The 25985-nt window shown below is 41.5% G+C and overlaps 1 protein-coding gene across 1 annotated transcript; it reads left to right on the forward strand.

The window, feature by feature from the left end:
- Positions 1 to 1489: 1489 nt before the first annotated feature.
- On the forward strand, positions 1490 to 25350 carry MRPL52 (mitochondrial ribosomal protein L52). The gene is made up of 5 exons (XM_089678185.1): positions 1490 to 1604; positions 7431 to 7536; positions 11266 to 11333; positions 18354 to 18418; positions 25184 to 25350. The coding sequence occupies exons 1-5, from the start codon at positions 1586 to 1588 to the stop codon at positions 25331 to 25333; spliced, it is 408 nt and encodes a 135-aa protein (XP_089534311.1). The 5' UTR covers positions 1490 to 1585; the 3' UTR covers positions 25334 to 25350.
- The last annotated feature ends 635 nt before the right edge of the window (positions 25351 to 25985 follow it).

Genomic DNA, 25985 nt, shown 5'->3' on the forward strand with positions numbered 1-25985 from the left:
CTGCCTTTCTGTGCCCATCAGTGCCGCCTATCAGTGCCATATATGAGTGCTGCCTTTCCATGCCCATCAGTGCCACCTATTAGTGCTGCCTATCAGTGCCATATATGAGTGCTGCCTTTCTGTGCCCATCAGTGATGCCTGTCAATGCCCATCAGTGCCGCCTATCAGTGCCATATATGAGTGCTGCCTTTCCATGCCCATCAGTGATGCCTGTCAATGCCCATCAGTGCCACCTATCAGTGCTGCCTATCAGTGCCATATATGAGTGCTGCCTTTCCATGCCCATCAGTGATGCCTGTCAATGCCCATCAGTGCCACCTATCAGTGCTGCCTATCAGTGCCATATATGAGTGCTGCCTTTCCATGCCCATCAGTGATGCCTGTCAATGCCCATCAGTGCCACCTATCAGTGCTGCCTATCAGTGCCATATATGAGTGCTGCCTTTCCATGCCCATCAGTGATGCCTGTCAATGCCCATCAGTGCCACCTATCAGTGCCGCCTATCAGTGCCATATATGAGTGCTGCCTTTCCGTGCCCATTAGTGATGCCTGTCAATGCCCATCAGTGCCACCTACCAGTGCCTCCTCATCAGTGCCCATCACTGCTGCCTATCAGTTCCCATCATTGCAGCCTATCAGTGCCCATCACTGCAGCCTGATTAGTGAACATCAGTGAAGGAGAAAAATCACTTATTTACAAAATGTTATAACAAAAACTAAGAAAATTTTTTTTTTAAAAATTTTCAGTTGTTTTTGGTATGTTTAGCAAGAAATAAAAAAAAAAACCCAGAGGTGATTAAATACCACCAAAAGAAAGCTCTCTCTCTAAAACAAAATGATCAAAATGTTATATGAGTACAATGTTGCATAACCGCGCAATTGTCATTCAAAGTGTGAGAGCGTTGAAAGCTGAAGATTGGCCTGGGCAGGAAGGGGGTATAAGTGCCCAGTAGACAAGTGGTCAATACATTTTATTTTTGCCAATTGGAAAGTATTGACAAGTTGCATCAAAGAAGTTCAGGAACATTTTCAAAGTCTCTGTGACCTTATGTGGCATAGATTTGAAGGGGTGCCATTGCCATCAATGGGCTGCGACTTGTCATGCGACTTTCTGTGCCCGAAGTCGCATGTTAGGGTTAATTGCTAGGGTTAAAGGTTAGGGTGTGGCATGTTGGGTATCTATTGACTTAGAACGACATAGTCTGTCATATTTTACAAACAAAAGTGGTATTATATTGTTTTTGTGGACTAAAATTCATTAAAGTGTATTATTTTCCTAAAAATTTAAATATTGTAACAACCAGCATTCCCCCCTTCCCCCCCAAGAGCCTTTTCTTTTAGAAAACATATATGGATTGGGGGTTCTAAGTAATTTTTTAGCAAAAAAACGCACATTTTTACATGTATTACAGAAATGCCAGAGATGAACTAAACTAGACTGGAGCTAGTTTACAGGGAAACCGCTTGCTATTTCCCGGAAGTGTCTGCTCTGCAGTCAGGGGACTCCAGACTCCCCTCCCTCTTTTTACTACAGTCACCTGACACACGTCCATGTGACTTACGGGGCGGAGCTGAGCCGGGAAAATGGCGGCGCCCTTGCTGGGTGAGGAGGGTGACTGAGTTGTGTGTTCTATGTTATTTCCGATAGGCGCCATGATTGTATGAGCTGTGTGGTGTCTACAATGTACCACCGACTGTTATTCCTCAGTTAGGAGTGTCGGGGGGTGCAGTGTGTGTGAGTCCATCCCTGAGTTTTTGTATGCAGTGCAGTGTACCATAGAGAATACACACAGTGAGGCTCGGGGTGACCTGCAGGTTGTAGTGTCATTCTAAAGGTGGACGTCCACTATACAATCAGATTGTACAAACTTCTTTACATTTACTAAAACTGTAATATGAGGGGAAGCCAATCAATTCAATCAGTTTCCATATAGTCAGATCTTACACTACATTGCTGAAATCTGAAGCAGATTGTACAATCACATTGTATAGTGTGTGGCCAGTGCTGGATGTGTGTTTATAGTAGAGCTAAAGGGAAAACCTTTTGTTCTTTCTGGATAGAGTAAGGGAGGGCTATAATGCCTTTAACCTTTTTGCTGCCAGAACCGTTTTTTTTTTGTTTTTGTTTTTTTTTTTTTTTTGCACAATCACATTTAACCACTGACCAGGCCATTTTTTTGTGTTACAGCACTGCGTTACCTTAACTGACAATTGCGCGGTCATGCAACGCTGCACCCAAATGAAATTTACATCCTTTTTCCCCCACAAATAGATCTTTCTTTCGGGGGTATTTTATCACCTTTGTTTTTATTTTTTGCACTATAAACAAAAAAAACTATTTTGAGAAAAAAAACCAATATTTTTTACTTTTTGCTATAAAACATATCCAGTAAAAAAACAATCAAATTTCGTCATAAATTTAGGGCAAAATGTATTCTGCTACGTCTTTGCTTAAAAAAAATCCCAATACGTGTATATTTATTGGTTTGTATGAAAGTTATAGCATCTGCAAATGGCGGTATAGATACTGGAATTTAAAAACAAAAAAATGTATACTAGTAATGGCAGCGATCAGCGATTTATACCGGGACTGTGGCAGGCATTCTGACACTGGGGGGAACTGACTAACTACCAACATCCCAATGACACTAATACAGTGATCAGTGCTAATAAAAAGCCCTGACGCTGTACTAACGGCTCTGGGCAGGAAAGGGTTAACATCCCAGCCAATCAAAGGGCTGTGTGCTGTTTTACATCATGTGCTGTGTGTGTTTTACTAGGGAGACATGCTGCTGTGTATGTCTGCTATGCAGAGATATACACAGCAGCATGTTATTGCTGGCAGAAGAGAGATGTGTTTTTCACACACAGGTCTCTCACCTGTCACTTCCTTGGTGATTGCTGGGTGCCAGTGAGGAATCTCCGGCCAGGACCCAGTGATCGACAGCTGTAGTCACCAATGGCGGCGCGGGTAGGGTAGTGCGCATGTGCTCCCTATCCTGAAATGCAAACTAATGTGTGGTTGTTTTTATATATATACACATACATACATGATTTTGTGCAGTAGTTCTGCTATAGGATGGCGGGGAACCGGTTAAAAAAAATAATTTTGGACCTGCAGATTGCATAATCCCCCAAAACATTGTCTTTTTTTGAAAGCAAACACTCTAGGAAATTAAATAGTGGTAGTTGCAATTTTTTATGTCACACAATAATACTGCAAAGGCCTAGGAAACACAAAATTTCAGTGAAAAACACACTAAAGGTAATTTTAGGGCACACAAATGCAATAAATTACCCTTTTTTGTGAGGTATGAAAGATGAGGTTGTACTAAAAAAATAGATACCCAACATGTCAAACCTTAAATTTGCGTGCGCTAATGAAATGGCATCAAACTTCAGTACCCTATGTTTTCCATAGGCAGTGCTTTTCAGAGTCCCCTACAGGTCACCAGTGGTGTCCCGGAGGAGGTTTGTAGCTAGAATTATTGCTCTCTCTATGGCGTGCGTGGTGATATGTAACATGTGTTTCACAATAAATGTTTACATGTTTATGCGCCCCTGATGTGTTCGTGCTTATGTGGGGGGGGGGAGCATTTTATATTCTTAGGTGTAACTTAAATTTCTTTTACAATTTGAAAAAAAATTTTTACTTGACCTTTTTTTTTCTTTTCATCACATAAAGTACAGTGCCCTATTTGATTTTTTTGGTGACCAGTACTCATTAATGAGACCTCCAGGATCTAAAAGACCTTGTGTGTTTCCTCTGGACTCCACTGAATGTAATGCAGTACAGATTGCACTGCATTACATCTTTCCTGGCCACACTGGGACACTGACAGCAACAAGATAGGGAGGAGAACAAACGTATCCATTCTGGTCTCTCCCCTCTACCCAGTGGCACCTGCTATGCTGTTTCCAGGCCCCCAGATGGGCAAGCAGAGCCAGGGATACATGGCAAGGGGGGGGGGGGGGGGGTAAGCATTTGGGTGGCAGTGCAGCCACCAGAATGCTTCCATATCACAGGCAGGAGTTGGCTTTTCAGATGTACACACAATCGCAGTGACTGCAGCCACTGGGAATGTGTGTAACCCCCACCCCTTCCCCCGTCAGGTCCGTACATTGTATGGACCTGGCAGCGAAAGGGTTAAGACTTGTTTGTGCCATCTGGGAGATTTCCCTTTACTTCCTGACCCATAGGCAAAACAGGAAGTGAGAGGAAATCCCTCTAAAGAGATGGAATCGATGAGTCACCAGATCTAGTGTCCCCAATGGAAGATTTTCCCTCTATTACTGTCCAGGGAGCAGCCCAAAATTTGGAATTTTCTTTTACTTTCACTCTGTGTCATAACAGTAAACAGGACAAATAGGATGCATATTGATTGCTGTCTGTGTCCCTAATGGGGACACAGACAGCAATCACAACCTGACAGGAGTTCTACTCTATCCAAAACTTAAAAAAAAAAAAAGATTAGTCTTTACTTATACTTTAATTCTTCCCTAAGCTAAACCTGTCATGAGATCTATGTAGTCACTGATGACTTCCCACTAATGTGTACAGTGTTTGTAGTGAGGGTGGTTCACTCAATGGACACATTGGAGATTCGGTTCCAGGAGCACACCTCAGCCCAGTACCTTTGAGCAGTAGCTGTGTTTGTTACTTTTAGTTCAAAGGAGATCGACTTATGCTGGCAGTGGAGAGTGCAGTGCCACTGTACAAATGTAAGGGGGCAGTATAACCACAGCTCATGAGCCTATTTTTACTGACCCCGCCATAAGTGTGAGCAAACAAGGGTATTTATAAAATGAAGTAAGGGCTCGTTCACACTAGCATTGGTCTCTAAAGAGCAATCTGCATTTGGATCACTCTTTAGAGAGCATTTGACAGGTGGGGAGGAGGAGGTGTATCACCTCTTCTCTGCTTGCTTTGCAGTTGCATGTAATGAACACGATTGTGGGGCACTTGCACAGCAGCCCAGTCGCTCTAGTGGGGGCTTTGCTCATCTAAAATATTATTATTACAGGTACTTATATAGCGTCATCAATTTACATGAATATATATATTTCACATTCACATCAGTCCCTAACCCTGAAGGAGCTTTCAATCTAACTCACATTCATACATACTAGGGCCAGTTTAGACAGGAACCAATTAACCTTCCAGCATGTCTTTGGAATGTGGGCGAAAACTGGAGTACCCAGAGGAAACCCACGCAGGCACAGGTAGAACATGCAAACTCCAGGCAGGTGGTGCCATGGTTGGGATTTGAACTAACGACCCTAGTACTGTCTGGCTGAAGTGCTAACTATTTAGCCACTGTGCTGCCCATATAGCGGGGAGTATAATTCCTGCCATGGCTGTGAAGCAAAGAAGTATTATAGCCATGGCATGTGTACACCCCAGGCCGCTAAAAGGGGTAGCAGTTGGGGGGGGGGGGAGTAAAAGCACAGCTCAACTGCAGGGTGTTACCGCCCCTCAGCTGCTATTGTGAATGAGCCCTGAGAATATGTAGTCTTGAGAGAAGAGGGGCATGGGTGTTTACTGGGCACAACTCAGTGGCTGTTGCTGATCACAAAAGTAGTTAAATGTGATCAGCCCTTCTGACTGAGCCTGGACACAGAGTGTTTGCATCCACAGGTGCCGGCTCTGGCTGCTGCATGTGACAAAGGTTGCAGCTCTGGATTGGAGCGATGGTGGGTGGCAAGGGCCACAGAGATGAATATAAGGACCTGTTCCCACCATGTGTTGGACTGCACTGGGCAGCCTTGCACAATGCACGACAAGGCAGTTTGCCTTATATCCCAATAAGTTCAGTTCACATCATTGTACTGCAGTGGTGTGCACTGAAAAAAGTAGAACATGCTGTTCTTTTTTCCAATGAAGACACAGTACAGAGCATCACAACCCACAATAAAGCATAAAAAAGTAAACAAAGCAATATGACATTTATGTATCGCATTCACAGTGCATAGCAGCAGCCATGGTATGACACTGAATGAGTCCTGATGGTTCTTCTATGGCTTGGAAAATGGCTTTTCAACTTTTATTAGGTGGCTGACAGGATCACTTTAAAGAAATTTGCGCTAAGAGCAATATGTAGGCTGAATGAAGTCAGAACTCCTGATCTGCATACTTGTGCTGATATAGTGAAGGAGAGATCTACAATTGCAGCTTCCATCCTTTCTAATATAAGTTTGCATTAAAACCCAACTCTGGGCAGTTAAAAATGATCCCTTGCAGTGGGGCTGTGCCCACAATGTCATGGTTAATATCTGGTTTTGTCTAGGGGAGCAGAGAAACTGTTTTATTTACCCAATGCTTCACTCCCCTACAGGCAGTGACTGTCCCTCAGCATCCTCAGGTATAGAGCAGGACTGTGAACCCTGCTCTGGTCTTGATGACATCAGGACCCTAGACCAGTGGAGCATGGGGGTGCAGAAGCTGCAGGGACCGATCTAATTGTGGGGAAGAGCGGAGGATCGGGTAAATATGTCTCCTTTTATGGTTCATCTGGAAATAAGCAATTAACCCTTATCGTGCGGGCACAGCCCCACTGCAAGGGATTATTGTCTATTTTCCCGGAGCTGGGTTTTCAGGCTACTGTAACAGTGCATTAGGGAGCCATTCAAAATGAATGGTGTCACTGTTTGTGTGTCACTGTGCTTTGTGCTACATTTACTTTACTACTAGAAATAACGGTGAATCCAGAGTGGGTCAGTGAGTGCAGGGCAGTTGGGATTGTATGAAAACTGCCAAATGAAGTTAAAGTATAAGTTCACCCTTTGGACAAAAATAATAAATGCACATTTTTTTGCAGGTAAAAAAATTTGCATTTATTATTTTTGAACAAAAGAGCTTGGAAAGCATTGCATCAGCAATCAGTAGATCACTGATGCTGTGCAGGTCTCCTGCAGACCTGTTAGAATATATGCTAGCTATACGATGTACGGCCAAGCAGATATTTTGACGGGAAGCTTTAATGAGCTGTGGAGCGCTGTGGTAGTTCATTGAAAGCTACAAGCCGACCCCTGCTAAGGCTGTTGGGACTTGCAGGCACTCATTCACAGAACACTGAATGAGTGAAGCGGCCGTGTGGGTTGAGCCCCACATGGCTGCGCTGTTTTCTAATCTGACAGATAGTATGGGGAGAAGTTTCCCCATACTACCTGTTAGAGGGAGAGTGGGCAGCGGGCACTGCTACGGTTATGGGAACATGTTACACCCTAAAAACAGGTGGAACATGTAACATGTTCCAACGGTGAACTTATCCTTTAAGTCATCTTTCAGTTTTCTTTTTGAAAATTATCAGCATCACACTTCTATCAGCTGCATACACAGTTAGTAACAAACTAGATTCAAATCGGCTGTAACTGGAACCCCATATGTGGACAGTTTTCACTCAGAGAACTTGTATATTTATATTTACAGTGGCATGCATACAACGGGGTGTGCATAGGACATCTGTATTATGCACATTTAAAAGAAACTTACAGAACAGTGCTGTGCGGTTTGCAGGACAAGACTGGAGAAAACAGTAAGTATCTTTATGTAATCATTAATGTTCAGCCAGACATTGAAATATAGGAGGAAGGTATCACTGTAACTGCATTTTCCCTACATTCTTTCAGTTGACAGTACAGTGAACACAGTTCAAAATATTCTATATAAACTAACCCACAAACCCCAAGATAAGGGGAGATACAGAAGAGGCTGATCCTTTCGAAATATGATGAAACCCTATCCTAGTGCAAATTGATTATAGATTCCTCTGCACCTCTCTTGTTAGAACTCCTCCACTTTGAGTTTATTTTTAAAGCTAAATGTAAAGCAGTATTAAACCCAATAAAACAGGCATTACATTGCACTGTACCAACTCTTTGATGTGACGGCTGCACTAGTTTGTTTTTTTTTTTTTTCTTCATCAGCGGGAGGGTTGAGAAAAACCATTTAACACTGACAGGGGTACTTACAATGGTCAGCCTTTGTTTATTATGCAAAAACTGTATCCAAAAAGGAAACAAATTGTGGCTGCAACTGCCTAAAAAGTGTTAGCTGGAGTTTGACTTCAGTGTGTTTATGTATCTAAATATGGTAGTGCATCTAACAGTACCCTTCACCCAGACTGACATTGTAGGTGTCCAAAGTCTTTCTGTTGCTCTTCCATCCAGTGTGTAAGAGAGTGTAGGCACCCTACGCATTCAGAGTGTAGGCACCCTATTACAGGAAGTGTGTTAATGGCCAGAAAACTAGGTGAAAACAGAGGGGGAAAAAAGCCTAAAACAAAATAAAGCTAATGATTGGTAAGCTGCAATATATAATATTTTTGGTTCTGGGTTTAATACTGCTTTAAAGTAAGTGCATTTTATTATTTAGATTAACACATTGAACACAATAAAATAAGCATTTCACATGAAAAATGGTGTTTAAAATTGTTACTCCAGCACTTGCCGTTTACAACTCAATGCTGCTGATTTATGCTCTCAGTACTGCTTCCCTGAACTTCAGTCTCTGTAGGAAAGAGTTATCTGGATAGTGCAGTTTTCAGCCAGTCTGTTATCTTAAAGAACCAAGGGGGAAAGAGGATGGAAGAAGCAAAAGGGGAGGAGCAGGGGAGTGCCTTGCCAGCCTAGCCTGTGAGGCTGTGTTTCTATTAATGCACAGGGAGACAAAGCTCTAGTCCCTGCTTATAAATATAGCTTCATAGGATACAGCAAGAGAAAGAAGGCCACCCTAAAACAGGAAACCTGGGGCAGCGGTCATGGCACTAACTTAAACAGAAACATAGACAAGGATTAAAAGATAAAGAAGCTGCATACTCAGTATGTAACTGAATCAGCTGCTGAATCTGAGGGTTTAATATCCCTTTAACCATTTTTTCTTTTGAGACATTCCTTGGTGGATTTGCTAGTGTGCTTTGGTTCATTATGGTATAGTACTTTCAGACAAATGTCCTCACATTTGCATACAGCACACTTGATATCATGCAACATTTATTGTTGGCACGATGATTAGGGTGTCCACCACATCCCTTTAAAACCTGAAAACAATAATTACAGGCTAATTTAATGCAGATAAGGCACTAAGTGAGTTTAATTACCACCCTAATCACCTGTGTAATTACTCACTTCCCGTCTGGCCAATGTATATAAACAGCCGGACAGGAGCTGTGCAGGAGCGAGTTTGCCATTCATAAACGGCGCCCGCCATTTTAGCCTATGCGTGCTCCCTGTGAGGTCGCGGCACCGCGATCCGGAACACCGATCGCTGTACGGGACCTCTGTGTGAGGTCTCGATCATGTGAACACTGCTTGGGCAATCATTGATCACATGAACAGTAGTAAGCAAGATGTCACTTGCTGACATCATTGCTTACTAGTTGTGAAATCTGTGAATGATCACAGAGATCACATGGTACAAGGCTATTCACAACAGCCTTGTACCATGTGACAAGCTGTGACCAATCACAGCTCTCACAGTATTTTTCAATGGCAGCAAGAATGCAGCCAGAGAGAATGAGAAATGACTGCTTTTACAGCCTTTATGGGTGTAAAAGCAATCAGTGTAAAAAAAAAAAAAAAAATCACCCCCCACAAATAGTACAGTGTCACTAAGGTGACAGAATGTTAAAAAAACAAATAGTAATATTAAAAATGTAAAAAAAAATTTTTTTTAAATTATAATTTTTGGTTATAAACTAATTTGGGTTATTCTTTTTTTCACTAAAAAGAAAGCTGAATAAATTTTGGACAAGGGTTATGGAGAAAGATAATTTTATAAGAAAAACGTTTGGACATTTTCATTTATATAGCAAAAAAATAAAAATCCCAGCGGTGAATAAATATCACCAAAATAAAGTTTTATCTGTCTCAAAAAATGCTAAAAAATTCATATGGGTACAGTGTTGGACTGGACAGGAAGGGGGTAAAAGTGTCCTAACTTGAAGTGGTAAATATGTGTTCAGTTTTAAAGGGATGAGGTGGCAACTCTAACGATGACTGCAGCAGCAAAGCAACTCCAAAGCATGCTATTTGCACCACCGTGTTTTAGAGTTGCATGAGATTCTTCTTGAGTAATACTGATTTAGTTTTCACCAAACATGTCTGTTACAGTGGTTAAACAACTCTATCACAGTCCACAGCACATTGTTCCAAAAGGCCTGGTCCTTGGCCTGTATGTTCAATGGCATACTATGCTTTCTCTAATGTACATTTTGATAGCAAAGGTTTTTCCTGGCACACTTCCCACATAGGATAAATTGGTGCAATCGCTTTCTGACGGTAGAGGTATGCACTTCTAGGACAAACTTTTCGAGAGTTATCTGCAGCTCTTGGGCTGAATTTTCTGGGCCAGCCGGTCCAAATTAGCTGTCTGGCAACCTTTGCCAGACTCATAAGTACAAGACTCATAAGTATCTACAACCTTCTAATTAAGGGTCTTTGAGTACTCTGTTGATCTTGGCATGATGACCCATACACATCAATAGCAAAGAGAGTACTAGAACAGGGGCGGACTGACCATTCGAGCACTCGGGCACTGCCTGAGGGCCCGGGGTCAGTAGGGGGCCCCATGAAATGCCCCTGGTACCTTTTTTATAGGCATTTTTGGGTGTGCTTTGAGTGTGGGCAAGGACACAGGGGCCCCATGATTCCCTATTGCCTGGGGGCCCCATGAGTTGTCAGTCCACTCCTGTACTAGAACCTAGATGTCTGAGTTTTAAATCATACAGGTTCTACCTGCATACTTCCTAAGGAGGTTGCTGTCACTGGCACCAAACTGGAACATTTGATTCTAATTTTTTGAATTTTAAGTGGTGGTAATTGTAGGGTATACATAATTTTTCCAAACGACAAATCTATATTTTTGCTAATGTTTAGATTGAGACTGAATATGCCTTGCCAATTTTATGTGTGCTTTTTCAGGAATAGCACCTTTATATATAGGCACTGTTAGAATGAAGAATGTATATTTCCCTGTCCAAATATGTAAAAAAATAAATTTCCATGTGGTACTATTACTTTTTTCATATGATTGTACTATAGAATAGAATAACGTCTCTGTTTTAATAGTTACACAGCAAGTATCCAATATTGCATCTATCATGAGTTCACCATCTATTCGGCCAGTGAGTGCTAGGCTTTTCTAATAGCTGTATGGATGGGTTTGATCAATAAACACAAAATTGCTTCCTGTAGGTATCTTTGTTTTCAAAATGTATTATTATTATTAGGAAGTAATATTTACATTTCCTATGTCCTACCCACAGGCATGGATTTTCTCGCAGTAACTCAGAGTATGGACCATTGACAGATCTTCCAGACTGGAGCTTTGCAGGTAAATTAGGATGGGTGTGTGGATTTTGTTGGATTTATTGAGATATTTACACATCAACATTGTGCATGAGAAAGTTGCATCACTTAAACATGAATTATGCCAAGCACATTGATTTATTCCTGGTGTAGGTGTATTTAAAATGTGTATAAATATGTTTGGTTAATTTCAAAAGCCCCAGAACTTTATTATACAGTTTTAAAAATTTGTGATGGATGGTCTGTTTTTTTGCATAAGAGAGAGCCTTCAGGTGTAATACCTAGTGCTGGGCAGGAAGGGGTTAAAATAAAATCATAGCTTCTGTCAGGTTCTGGGTTGAATTACTTAAATTAGCCAGGCTAACTGAAGGTCCCAAACCCAGGGATGAAGCTAGTGAAAAGATGTTAGTACTGGCAAGGGAGCTCGCAGATGTTGCATCACTGTAGTAAGGGTGAGTATAGTTCTGTATCAACTCTATATGTCAAATTTTGTTAATCTGTTGACATCAATGTCATACATACAGTATCTCAGAGAAGTGAGTACACCCCTCACATTTCTGTAAATATTTTATTCTTTCTTTTCATGTGACAACACTGAAGAAATGACACTTTGCTACAATGTAAAGTAGTGAGTGTACAGCTTGTATAACAGTGTAAATTTGCTGTCCCCTCAAAATAACTCAACACACAGCCATTAATGTCTAAACCGCTGGCAACACAAGTGAGTACACCCCTAAGTGAAAATGTCTAAATTAGGCCCAAAGTGTCAATATTTTGTGTGGCCACCATTATTTTCCAGCACTGCCTTAACTCTCTTGGGCATGGAGTTCACCAGAGCTTCACAGGTTGCCACTGGAGTCCTCTTCCGCTCCTTCATGACGACATCATGGAGCTGGTGGATGTTAGAGACCTTGCGCTTCTCCACCTTCAGTTTGAGGATGCCCCATAGATGCTCAATAGGGTTTATGTCTGGAGACATGCTTGGCCAGTCCATCACCTTTACCCTCAGCTTATTTAGCAAGGCAGTGGTTGTCTTAGAGGTGAGTTTGGGTTCGTTATCATGTTGGAATACTGCCCTGCAGCCCAGTCTCCGAAGGGAGGGGATCATGCTCTGCTTCAGTATGTCACAGTACAGGTTGGCATTCATGGTTCCCTCAATGAACTGTAGCTCCCCTGTGCCGGCAGCACTCATGCAGCCCCAGACCATGACACTCCCACCACCGTGCTTGACTGTAGGCAAGACACACTTGTCTTTGTACTCCTCCCCTGGTTGCCGCCACACACGCTTGACACCATCTGAACCGAATAAGTTTATCTTGGTCTCATCAGACCACAGGACATGGTTCCAGTAATCCATGTCCTTAGTCTGCTTGTCTTCAGCAAACAGTTTGCGGACTTTCTTGTACATCATCTTTAGAAGAGGCTTCCTTCTGGGATGACAGCCATGCAGACCAATTTGATGCAGTGTGCGGCATATGGTCTGAGCACTGACAGGCTGACCCCTCACCCCTTAAATCGCTGCAGCAATGCTGGCAGCACTCATAAATCTATTTCCCAAAAACAACCTCTGGATATGACGCTGAGCACGTGCACTCAACTCCTTTGGTCGACCATGGCAAGGCCTGTTCTGAGTGGAACCTGACCTGTTTAACCATTGTATGGTCTTGGCCACTGTGCTGCAGCTCAGTTTCAGGGTCTTGGCAATCTTCTTATAGCCTAGGCCATCTTTATTTAGAGCAACAATTCTTTTTTTCAGATCCTCAGAGAGTTCTTTGCCGTGAGGTGCCATGTTGAACTTCCAGTGACCAGTATGAGAGAGTGAGAGCGATAACACCAAATTTAACACACCTGCTCCCCATTCACACCTGAGACCTTGTAACACTAACGAGTCACATGACACCGGGGAGGGAAAATGGCTAATTGTGCCCAGTTTGGACATTGTCATTTAGGGGTGTTCTCTCTTTTGTTGCCAGCTGTTTAGACATTAATGGCTGTGTGTTGAGTTATTTTGAGAGGACAGCAAATTTACACTGTTATACAAGCTGTACACTCACTACTTTACATTGTAGCAAAGTGTCATTTCTTCAGTGTTGTCACATGAAAAGATAGAATAAAATATTTACAGAAATGTGAGGGGTGTACTCACTTCTCTGAGATACTGTATATGTGGCATCACAGATGTGAGCTTTCTTATGAGGTACCACACATACCCTATACGTACTGGCATTTGTCTGGGAAGCATACTCCCCGTACGGAGACTGAGCTTTCACTGACCGCTCCGGGTCTTGTATTCCAGATCACTGTGCTGTCACTATGATCAGTCTGTTAAACCCTTTACTTCTTTCTCCTTCAGAGAAGACAGAAATTGGAGCAAAAATAAAATAGCTAGATCAGGGCTTGACCTAGGTTAGTACTATTGTGTTTTGGACCTACTACACGTACAAATGACACACACACAGTACCGGTGTATAAGTCGGGAGTAAGAGAATTTATCTTATATTTTATTGGTGGTGGGTAATGGCCCACAGAGATAAATATACAGATAAATTGGGGGATATATATATTGCCAAAAGTATTGGGACACCCCTCCAAATCATTGGGTTCAGGTGTTTCAATCACCTCCATGGTCACAGGTGTATAAAATCAAGCACCTAGGCATGCAGACTGCTTCTACAAACATATGTGAAAGAATGGGTCGCTGTCAGGAGCTCAGTGAATTCAAGCATGGTACCGTGATAGGTTGCTACCTGTACAATAAGTCCATCCGTGAAATTTCCTTGCTACTAAATATTCCATGGTCAACTGTTAGTGGTAATAAAACAAAGTGGAAGCAACTGGGAACAACAACAGCAACTCAGCCACGATGTGGTAGGCCACATAAAATGACAGAACGGGGTCAGCACATGCTGAAGTGCACAGTGCCCAGAAGTCACCAATTGTCTGCAGAGTCAATAGCTAAAGACCTCTAAACTTCATGTGGCCCTCAGATTAGCACAACAACAATGTGTAGAGAGCTTCATGGAATGGGTTTCCATGGCCGAGCAGCTGCATCCAAGCCATACATCAGCAAGTGCAATACAAAGCGTCGGATGCAATGGTGTAAAGCACGCTGCCACTGGACTCTAGAGCAGTGGAGACATGTTCTCTGGAGTGACAAATCACGTTTCTTTGGCAATCTGATGGATGTGTCTGGGTTGGCGGTTGGCATTAGAACAAGTACTTGCCTGACTGCATTGTGCCAAGTGTAATGTTTGGTGGAGGAGAATTATGGTGTGGGGTTGTTTTTCAGGGGTTGGGCTTGGCCCCTTAGTTCCAGTGAAGGGAACACATAAGGCATCAGCATACTAAGACATTTTGGACTATTTCATGCTCCCAACTTTGTGGGAACAGTTTGGGGATGGCCCCTTCCTTTTCCAACATGACTGGGCACCAGTGTACAAAGCAAGGTCCATAAAGACATGGATGAGCGAGTTTGGGGTGGAGGAACTTGACTGGCCTGCACAGAGTCCTGACCTCAACCTGATAGAACACCTTGAGCTGGTACAAATAATTAATATTTTCACTTAAACCACTAGGTGGCTCACCCGCCTGTTGCTGAAAGAATATTCACAGCTCAGTACATGTGCTTTCTTGTGCTGTTCAATACCAGTGCTTGCACATTGATCCACTTGCTTGGTTAAAGAATTGCTTCAATATTCTGATGCAATCTGGTAAATTCTTTCAGTCCCCCGTGATCAATTTAGATCATATCAAAAATCAATTGTATGCTGTTTGGAACATATGGCTGTATAACATTAGGTTATATTTGTACTAGACACTGGTGGTTCTGCATGTGCATCTGGCGGATGGGGCATAAAGCAGTGATCTGCCTGGTTCCAACACTATCCTGAAATGAATAATAATCCCCTTATTATTTGTGGATGTGTGATGGAATAAGAAATACGAATGCCTTCACTTCTAGAAAGGCGTTACTGTGAGACACACTGGTTCAATTGGAGGATGTTTTTTTTTTTTTAAAGTTTTTTTTTTGTTTAGAAAGTCAGAGCTAGGAGTTACAATAGTATCAGAAAACAGCATATTAAGGCTCCATTCACACTTGTGCGACTTCAAAACCGTGTAATTTTCATTGCAACTTTACAGTGCGACATTGACATGGCTTAGGATGAGTGTGACTTTGGCTTTGAGTAAGGATGGTTGATTGTGCTCAACAATGTCGCTCAGAAATTGCATGTATATCAGGTGTGACTTTCATGTGATTTTGGAGGATATACATTGAAGTCTATGGCCCTGGTGTGGCTAGGCTGTAACAGTTGGTATCACCAAGACATACAGCTCAAAAAGAACAACCATAAAACAACTAGCAGTGAAAATGACCATTCTAGAATAGCCAAAGATATCCAAGTTCTAAGTATAAATCAACTGTTATGTTATGAGTTATGTCAAAATATAATTTTCACAGCCCTGTACGGTTTTACATTTTGCTTCTTTAGCAATGGCCTGTCTACTTTTAAGCTATACCATAAGAATATGCTATAATCGGTGCAATGATCAACTATGTCAGTTATCTAATTCTGCCAGAACACACCAGAGTCTTAGCACCCTCCCATTGTATAAATTCCTTTCCCTAAATCCAAAGAGATATATTCAGTAAAGTTGAGTGGTTTAGTTTGTGGGAGCAGTAGTTTACCTTTTGATGGATGGTGCTGGTAAAGTGCACCTGTACCTTGGTCTAGGCAGAACAACAGATTCACTTTATGGTGGAGATTATCAAATTATCTCTTCCTGGAAGAGATGGATTAGGGCAGCATGGGGCAGTTGGTTCAACCCCCCAACCCTTCGGGTGACATTACTAAGGATTGCAATAAACACTGAGTAGTCCCCTTCCCCCCCCCCCCTCCCCATTTGTCTTGTGTGTACAGGCATGACCCATCAGAAACCGCCTGCCTTCAAATGCATCCTCCCTTATAAAGTTAAAGAGTTACAGGCAGGCACAGAGATAGTTTAAATCATCTCCTGGTATACAGCACACACATGAATATTTTAGCTGGGTCCTCTGGCCAGCACCTAGACTGCTGTCTGTTGCTTTGTGGATGATCCAATTTTGTTTCTTAGTGGGGATACCCTAGGGCCCCTTTCGCACCAACCCTCCCTGTGACCTCAGTCTTAACACCAACCTACCCTAGGTAAATGTAACTCCTTGATTTCATACTCCTCTTCCCTGCATTGTAATTCTCCGTGCCCAAGTCCAACCCTTTCTTTACCATAAGATATGGTACATCTTTTCAATAGGATGTGTGTAACTCTCTACTAACCACCTTGGACTCAATTCTAAAAACATATTTAGCTCAGGTCTGTACATACTGTGTACAGTAGTATGCCTCTTAGCCCTGATCTGAACCTACATTTTGCCACCAGACCTAACTGTGTGCCCACTTGAAAAAGTATTTTCTGGGCATTCCAGAATGTACTTTTTATACACCCTTTATAGGTCCGGCAAACCTTGGTTTCAGATTTGTTAGTTCTATGGACTTCACTATATCAAAAGCTACAGAATCTCCTTCTACTCCTAACCATCTCATGACCTTTTTTATTTCCAGAATGTTTTGATGCTGTTTAAAGCAAAATCCTTTCCATCACTTTGTCCTCTCTGTTAGACAATGAGGAAAACGGTGCAGCTCCACTGCATTAAAGAAGCCAGAGTTTCTACATATTATTCATAGAACTTCCCATAAAGGGGTTCCTTTCATCTGTCTGATTTGAAAGCCCTCATTGTTTCTCTACCCCAGGAGTTCTTCAGTTGACAGCATAGACCGCATATACAAATCTGACAGAGGTTCTAACCCCTTCTAAATCTAATGCTATCTAAAACAAGGGACACACTTTTAGCATACTTTTACTGGGCTTCTTCAACAGTGTATTCTGCAATGTGACCAGATTCTATGCTGCATTTATATTGCTGTAAACAAGCTGTTCCTGGCCATCATTGGAAAGTGGCTTTTGGAGACATGGGGACCGTTATTTGCACAGAATGAGTAGCCTGTACTGGGAGGAAAATGGGAGCAGATTTTCCAAAGCAAAGCAGGAAGTGCTTAGAGCCAGGAGGCTGCAGTCATTATTGCTGGAAACAGGAATATTTTCAGGGGCTTTTTGTACAAGATCATAATGTATTATTTGTAGTAATGATACAGTTATGCTTAATAGACCTTACGCAGTCTGTTTAGAAATATAAGATGCTTACTTACATCCTCCCATCTGAAGAAAATTCTAACAGTATCACAGTGTTTGCCTTCCAGGGTAAGCACTACCAGTTTTACACTCTACAGTTTGGCCTGTTTTCAGTGCTTTGAGAATTTGCCAGTTACAGTCTGCAGGGTGTGACAACGGTTACATGGCATTGCAGTAATTCTATACCTGGATCACCTCCTTCTTAAAGATTTTTACTACCCTTGGCAGAGGCTCATCTTCATTTGGCTCTGTTTGTCAAAAGCATAGTTGCTTGCTTTATCTAGACAAATCCTTACCCACTACAAGCACACCCTTAGGTTTGTTTCATTTTTTACCCATCAAATAGTGTCTTGCTATAGAAGAGGTGTATAACCCTTTGCATTTCTTGACTTCCTTTCAGTTACATTTTGTATTTCCAATACAGAATTGTATGTGCAACATTGGCACAGTGGTCTTGGAAGAAAACTCATATATTCTCTCTCATCTTTGTCCCTTACAGTGGAACCTTGTTTCTCTTTATTGTAGACATCTCTGGCTCTTGAGGGATGGTCTTTTGCCATCCTTTACTGGGAAATTAGTGTAGATGCCAGTCTCCTGAAAAGAAGTATAGCCTGGTACCTATACCAGAAAAAAGTCTGGTACCAATAATGAGAAACTGAATAAGTATAGTATAGTTTTTTTTGGCTAATATAGGTAATAGCGTGCATTTTATGTTTGTACATAGGCATGACTTTTTCTTTACTTTGAAACTTGCTGTATGGTTTTACTAACTACAAAACAAGTCATTACAATTCTTCTGAACCAAATATTTCTTTCATAGATGGACGTCTAGCCCCACTGTGGAAAGGCCAGATCAGGAGACTAGAGGAAAACAAGGCTTTGGCTGTAAGTGTGTTACAGACTGATATGAGATGCTCACAGTTTTGGCATTGCTAAAGCTTCAAACTCTCTACAGCAGTGCTAAAGAAACTTCCAATTGCATAAATGCTAGATCCACTTGAAGTTTTGGATGCACTGATGTCATTCTTTCTGCAGAACGTTGTGCTAATAAAATATTATTTCTTTAGTGATGTTGCCCCGCAAGTAGACACACAAATGGTTTTATGTCTACTCTATAGATTGTAACAGCTTGTCCGAAGGCCGGTAAAATATTTCCCCCATATGTTAATTGGTACAAGCTACATAATTCTATGCATGTTTTTTTTTCTAATTGCTGACATTTATGATAGTATGTCATGCAATACTGTATTCATTTATGTGTCAATGCGCTCTTCCATTGGTTTTGGTGAAATCATTCTTTCTGTTTCAGTAGATTTTTTATTAGAGGTTTAAAAGTCATCTTGTATAACACAAAAATATAAGAATACAATGCCAGGGGTGAGTTTAACATCCGTATATGTGTGTTACAGTGCGCAACAATTGCAAATGCGGTAAGTGATTGGTGTTGTGTGGACTGAGAGGTTAGAACTTGACCAGGCAATAAGTATGTCTGGAGATTTTTTTCATAGCCATCAAATCTAAGGCATGAAGGGGATCTATCAAAATCCTAAGGGTTTCCAAGAGAACTAACTAAATAAGAAAAGGCTGTGCTTGGTGCTTAACATAAAATATCAAGTTTTCACAGCTGCACTCAGAAGCACAAAAATACAAAATGCTCAATATATGGATCCCAATACAGTTGCGCTGTGTAAAAGGATAGAATGAAGTGATTCAAGTGAGTTAGACAATGTTCAAAGATATTCACAATAAAATAACATCCATCAAAAGTGCTATGTGAATACAGCGCTGAGCAAACCCTTTGGCGCTATATAAACTCGTAGTAATAATAATAATAATAATAATACCTATAAGTGGGGGGGGGGGGAAACTCACATCAAGTGTCAGAGCGAATAAATAAATACTATAGTGTTCATCAAATCCTTCATAAAGCCTAGCAATGTTTAACCAGTTAGCTCATCACCTCAAATACACACAGCCTCTTGCCAAAGTTTCAGACCTCAAATTATAGGAGGTCTAACATAGCGTGAAGCTGCTTGGGTCATGAATCCTCCAACACAGGAACACAAGTGGCACCTCTGGAACTTTATTGTGATCTCCCTCCCCTCCTCTGCAGTTAAGCTTGGCAAGAAAAGATAAGCCTCCAATGGTGTAGTACTGTTAAATGTTTATTAAATATCGGCCAGAATAACTACTTGCAAACATCTTCGAATAAACACATGAAACAATACAAACTCCACTGGTGCCAGCTCCAGGCAAGCGTAGGTGACAGCACAAGCTCTGCCCCACCCCGGCATACCTTTCGTCCAAACAGAGGTTGTACAGGGGATCAGCGTGGGATCAGGAGATGAAATGAGGACCATGGTGACTATACTCTTATCACAACAGAGTTTTATGAATGAATTTGTTTACATACACAAATCTAATAATAAAAAAAAGTTAGAATTATTTATTTTAAATATTATTTTATATCTTCCATTTTGTACATATTTTTGATGCATTTTATTATTCGATATTTTACACAAAACAAAAGAAAACCTCTTTTTTTGGCAATGCTCTACTTAGCCCTGTTGCTGTTCCATACAGATACTGCTCCAGCATCCTTCATGACTTATCTTCCAGGGTGAATGATGGCCAGCATAATATAAACCCATTTCCTGTGGGCCCACACTGTCATGGACACACCCCTTGGGGGTTTGGCTGAAAATTTACAACAAAGCTTCAGACGTGACAGAGGCACACTCGGGGCCCTTGATATTTATCTAAGTTGACCACCTCTGGTTTAGAGATATCCGCTGTGTATGGCAACTGCAACACCCTTATCTCTGAATTTACAATGGAGGAAAACATAATCCCATTTTACTTTTTCTTCAAACTTCAATGTCCCAAACGGATTCTTTGCAATAAAACAAAAAAAGAAAGCGCCAATCAACAATATCAATCCTTCTCCAGCAGCAAACCTTTAACCCAAAATATTGGTAAAATATAGAAAATCAGCAATTGGAATGCGCTAAATATATCAAAATTAATATCACAAATATGTGTATAAAAGTCCCAACATTATAAATACAAAAAACTTTTCAGTGAAAATAATCCATAAATTTCGTGTATATAAGTGTATAGAAGAAATGTCCAACATGCCAAAACAGAAAATTTTCTTCTTTAAACATGTAATTCCACCGTGCTTTATCCACCACCAAATGAATGGAATAAACTCACCAGAGCTCAATGCTGATTAGATTATAAATCAGCACAAGCGCGTTTGCTCTGGGAGCGATGAATAAGTAGATCATGAAGCAGCACTCTATAGTATAGACACTTCCAGATAGCAGGAGCAATACTCTGCAGTGATTTTGAGGTATAGCCAAGACTCCTTATAAAACGATCATCCTCCAAATGTATAGTAACATCACTCAAAAATAAAGAAAAGGCATGATGGTGCAGCAAGTAAGAACCATTAAAACTTTTATTTCAATTGCATCCTACTCACAAAATAAAGTGTCCACCTGACACTGGTATAGCAAGCGATCAGATATACGGAATGGACGAGCCCCGTTCACCGCGGACACCTCGCCGACAGCTCCAGGGAACGTCCTGACGTCATCCAATAAGCTCCGCCCTACGCGTTTCGTCACTCTGACGTCCTCACGGAGCGGCATTGATGACGAAACGCGTAGGGCGGAGCTTATTGGATGACGTCAGGACGTACCCTGGAGCTGTCGGCGAGGTGTCCGCGGTGAACGGGGCTCGTCCATTCCGTATATCTGATCGCTTGCTATACCAGTGTCAGGTGGACACTTTATTTTGTGAGTAGGATGCAATTGAAATAAAAGTTTTAATGGTTCTTACTTGCTGCACCATCATGCCTTTTCTTTATTTTTGAGTGATGTTACTATACATTTGGAGGATGATCGTTTTATAAGGAGTCTTGGCTATACCTCAAAATCACTGCAGAGTATTGCTCCTGCTATCTGGAAGTGTCTATACTATAGAGTGCTGCTTCATGATCTACTTATTCATCGCTCCCAGAGCAAACGCGCTTGTGCTGATTTATAATCTAATCAGCATTGAGCTCTGGTGAGTTTATTCCATTCATTTGGTGGTGGATAAAGCACGGTGGAATTACATGTTTAAAGAAGAAAATTTTCTGTTTTGGGGTGTTGGACATTTCTTCTATACACTTATATACACGAAATTTATGGATTATTTTCACTGAAAAGTTTTTTGTATTTATAATGTTGGGACTTTTATACACATTTGTGATATTAATTTTGATATATTTAGCGCATTCCAATTGCTGATTTTCTGGATTCTTTGCAATGTTTCACTTTTTTCTTTTTTTTTTTTACATAAGCTAAAAATGCACTTGAAGGATGCAACACTAAACCCTGGTGTACATGCTGATTGTACAATGTCAACAAGGATCTTTACTGAAATCCTAAATCACTAATGGCTGACAGGACAGGCAAGATAAGAGGCTGCAGACATTTGCTATGTTCCTTGGTTAGAAAAAAAAAGCAGAAGTTAGAAAATAAATTTAGCTGCTTTATGGTGTTTTCCACTATGTGCCAATCTAATTTTTTTTTTTTCTGTTGTAAAATGTTTCAATACAAACAAATCATTGTAGATATCGATATGGCATTGGTAACTACACTGTGTGCACAATTATTAGGCACGTTGTATTTTTGAGGATTAATTTCATTATTGAGCTACAGTGCTCTCGATCAATCCAAAAAATTAATAAATCTCAAACCTGAATATTTAAGAATATAAAAGTGAGGTTTTGGCTTTCTTAGGAGAATTATTAATAAACAGAAAATGCTATATAAAAACTGAACCCCCAGCAATGACTTTATAAGTGAAGTCCAGACCCTATGGGGTTTATTTACTAAAGCTGGAGAGTCCAAAATCAGACTCCCTTCTGCATAGAAACCAATCAGCTTCCAGGTTTCATTGCCAAAGCTTCATTGAACAAGCTGAGCTTAGAAGCTGATTGGTTTCTATGCAGAAGGGAGTCTGATTTTGGACTCTCCAGCTTTAGTAAATAAACCCCTATAAGTCCACAAAATAAATCAAATTCTTCTCATGTGATAGCAGTGACAAAATAAGTGTCCAAAAAGTATATAATCCTTCCAATGCTTTCCACGATAATATTCCCTCAAAAAAAAAAAAAAAAGAAATATCACATAGTGTATTATCTTTTAAATAACATAAAATATAGTGACATCACTCAAGTGAATAACCAATCAAACTGATAATCAGTGTAAAAAGTGAAAAACTGTAAATCCAAACAGTGAAGCAACACTGTGTATGTGAATCACTCTTCAGTGCTCCTACTTAAACCAACACTGTGACACTTCCAAATTGCAGTAAGGAATGCATACCCTTACCAATATTCCAAAAAACAGACGCTTTTAATATCATACAATAACTGGTGGAAGACGGCCCTCCTGTAGATCTCCACCAGGTTTACTCTGTCTTCACGGCACTATCAGGGTCCATTAGCCATGATAATCCATATATCCCCATATACCATGCTCCATATAAATGTAAACATATGAGGGACAGAATAGTGTGATACCGCCAAGATATACCAATATAAATGAACTTTAATCAGAATGCTCACATTTTATAAACTTCAAAACCGCTTATAATACCATGCAGTAGCCTTCTGCATGGTTTATATACCAATACCATGTCTCTGAACACTTTGTACGTCTGGGCATTCCAGGTAGGCTGCAGTTCTGGAAAATGACAGCACTGGAGGATAATGGGTTCCTGGTAGCTTCACGTTTGATTCTTCTCCAATCTTTGGCAGTTAATATGCGTCTTTTTTTTTTTTTTCTCCGTACATTCTTGCGAACCTGACTATTGGTAACAAAACGTTTGATGGCTCTGTGATTATGCCCCAATATCTTAGCAGTCTCAAGAGTGCTGCATCTCTCTGAAAGACGTTTTACAATGACTGACTTTTATAGTCAGTTAAATTACTCTTTTGGCTCATTCTGCCTGAGGAAAATAATCTGCCTAATAAGTATGCACACCTTGATATAGGGTGTTGATCTCCTTAGGCCGCACCCTCCCTCATTACACAAATACACATCACCTGATATGCTTAAATCCAATAAGCATTCACGTTTATACTACTTGGAGTTGGACAACATGCATAAAAATGATGACTTGATCAAAATACTCGCTTGCCTAATTACATTACATTACATTACATTACATTGAGTTTATATAGCGCCAAAGGGTTTGCTCAGCGCTGTACAATAGAGGGGGGGACAATACATGAAACATTACAGCAACTACAAACGGCACACGAGGGGTTATAGGGCCCTACTCTTTCGAGCTTACAATCTAGGAGGGAGGGGGTAGTGGTACAGGAGGAAGTGGCTGTGGGGGATGGAGTGGTAGGAGGAATGAAGGAGAGCAGCAGTTAGGTGAGGGTGGGGTAGGCTTCCCTGAAGAGGTGGGTTTTCAGGGAGCGCCTGAAGGTGAGGAGGGAAGGTGACAGTCTGATGGATTGGGGTAGTGAGTTCCAGAGGATGGGGGAGGACCTGGAGAAGTCTTGCAGACGTGCGTGTGAGGAGGAGACCAGGGAGCAAGATAGAAGGAGGTCCTGTGAAGAGCGAAGGGTACGGGTAGGGTGGTACTTGGGAATCAGGTCGGTGAGGTAGTTAGGGGCAGTGTTGTGAATGGCTTTGTAGGTCAGAGTGAGTAGTTTGAATTTGATGCGTTGGGCGATAGGGAGCCAGTGGAGGGAGAGGCAGAGGGGGGTGGCAGACGTGGAGCGGGTGGTGAGGTGGATGAGTCTAGCCGCTGAGTTGAGGATGGTCTGAAGCGGGGAGAGCCTGCACTGGGGTAGGCCGGTGAGGAGGGAATTGCAGTAGTCAAGGCGTGAGATAATCAGGAAGTGTACAAGTAGTTTAGCGGTGTCTGGGGTAAGGAAGGTGCGTATTTTGGCGATATTGCGGAGGTGGAGTCTGCATGTGTTTGTAAGTGATTTGACATGAGGTTGGAAGGAGAGGTTAGAGTCCAGAATGACTCCAAGGACTTTGGCTTGCGGGGCGGGATTGATGGTGTTGATGTTAGTAGTGATGGATAGGATGGGGGGGGGGGGCGCGGGCTGGAGGGAAGACAAGAAGCTCGGTTTTGGAGAGGTTAAGCTAATAATTGTGCACACAGTGTATTTATGTAGCTAGTGCCCAACCTCCCACACTTCGGCACTTACTGTGCAGCCCTCAGGGCCCCTGCAGACAGTGGTCTGTGTTCCTCTTACTCAGTTTATTAATTTTTTTAAATAATGGTTCTAGCGTTTGAAAGGCTTAGTGGGGTTTTTTTTCACACTTTTTTTTTTTGTGCTGTCCATTCCTGTCCTTCACTAAATTCAAATTTCAGCCCTTTGCTGATCAATCGTTAATATGAAGTCTTTAGGTGTAGAGCTGTAAGCCAAACAACCAATCAGAATTAATGTTACTATGATTTCCCTGAAAACCTAATGTTGTGCTGACCTTTTATACATCCCCATTTTCTCTTTGTGTGGCTGTATAAGATATGTTAATATCTGTGAGTAGTTGGTATATTTTTATTATTTATTTTGTTTTCTGGTTTGGTTATACAATATAACTTATCTCCCTCCCCTCATTACAGAGCCGAATTATCTCTCTCAGCAATGAAATAGATGAAGGGATGCAGAACTGGTATCAGAAGCAGGAGGACCTCAAACAACAAAAACTTTTGAAACAGAGGAGCAAACTGAAATCTAAGCAATTATTTAATAAATCACCAAGCTGTAAATAAATAACCTTTAATTTGAATGATTTTGTTTATTCCTCACAACTGTAAGTTAGTCACTTGGTAGTGCTGAAGTTTTGTGTACACAGGTTCTTCTCTATGTTCCTTTGACACCTTCCTGTTGGGTCTTCTGATTCTCTGAATTAGGCCCCTTGAGCCCAGGGATGTCTATCAGCAGTGAACCCAGGATGTACAGGTGCAACATCCAACCCTGCTACGTGCTGCCTGTCAAAGTCTATGGCATGCTATGGCTGGAATGGGCTGAATGCTGTACCATGTGGTAGCAGCGTTTCGGTCCCTGTGCAGTCAAAGATGAATGCACAGAATGCATTCTGTGCATTTGTTCCTGAACACTTTTCAGGAACATTTGTTACCCCCCCCACAGTTTGACAGAAGTACGGGGAGAAGTTCCCTGTACTGTCACTTTTTGAAACTGGCGCAGCCATGTAGGATGTCAGGACTTGAATAAACTACAAGTCCTGACATCCTTTGTGGATGTCGGCTTGTGGTTCTCAATGAACTACCACGGCACTGGTGAGCGCCGTGGTAGTTCATTGAGTCTTCCAGTTAGTGTAAAACTGCCCGTACAAGGTATGAGCACACAAATGACAGTATGCAGGAGACCTGCATGGCACCAGTGATCTGCTAATCACTGGTG

The sequence above is a fragment of the Staurois parvus genome, unplaced genomic scaffold (assembly GCF_062004578.1).
Source record: "Staurois parvus isolate SC_StPar_1 unplaced genomic scaffold, SC_StPar_1.0 ptg000199l, whole genome shotgun sequence".
In the NCBI taxonomy this organism is placed as follows: Eukaryota; Metazoa; Chordata; class Amphibia; order Anura; family Ranidae; genus Staurois; species Staurois parvus.

Bases quoted from the DNA above. Each gene is read 5' to 3' on its own strand.
- MRPL52 (XM_089678185.1), top strand. The intron at 11,334-18,353 runs GTAAATTAGGAT...TTTCTTTCATAG, and splicing joins TCCAGACTGGAGCTTTGCAG to ATGGACGTCTAGCCCCACTG. The intron at 18,419-25,183 runs GTAAGTGTGTTA...CCCTCATTACAG, and splicing joins AGGAAAACAAGGCTTTGGCT to AGCCGAATTATCTCTCTCAG.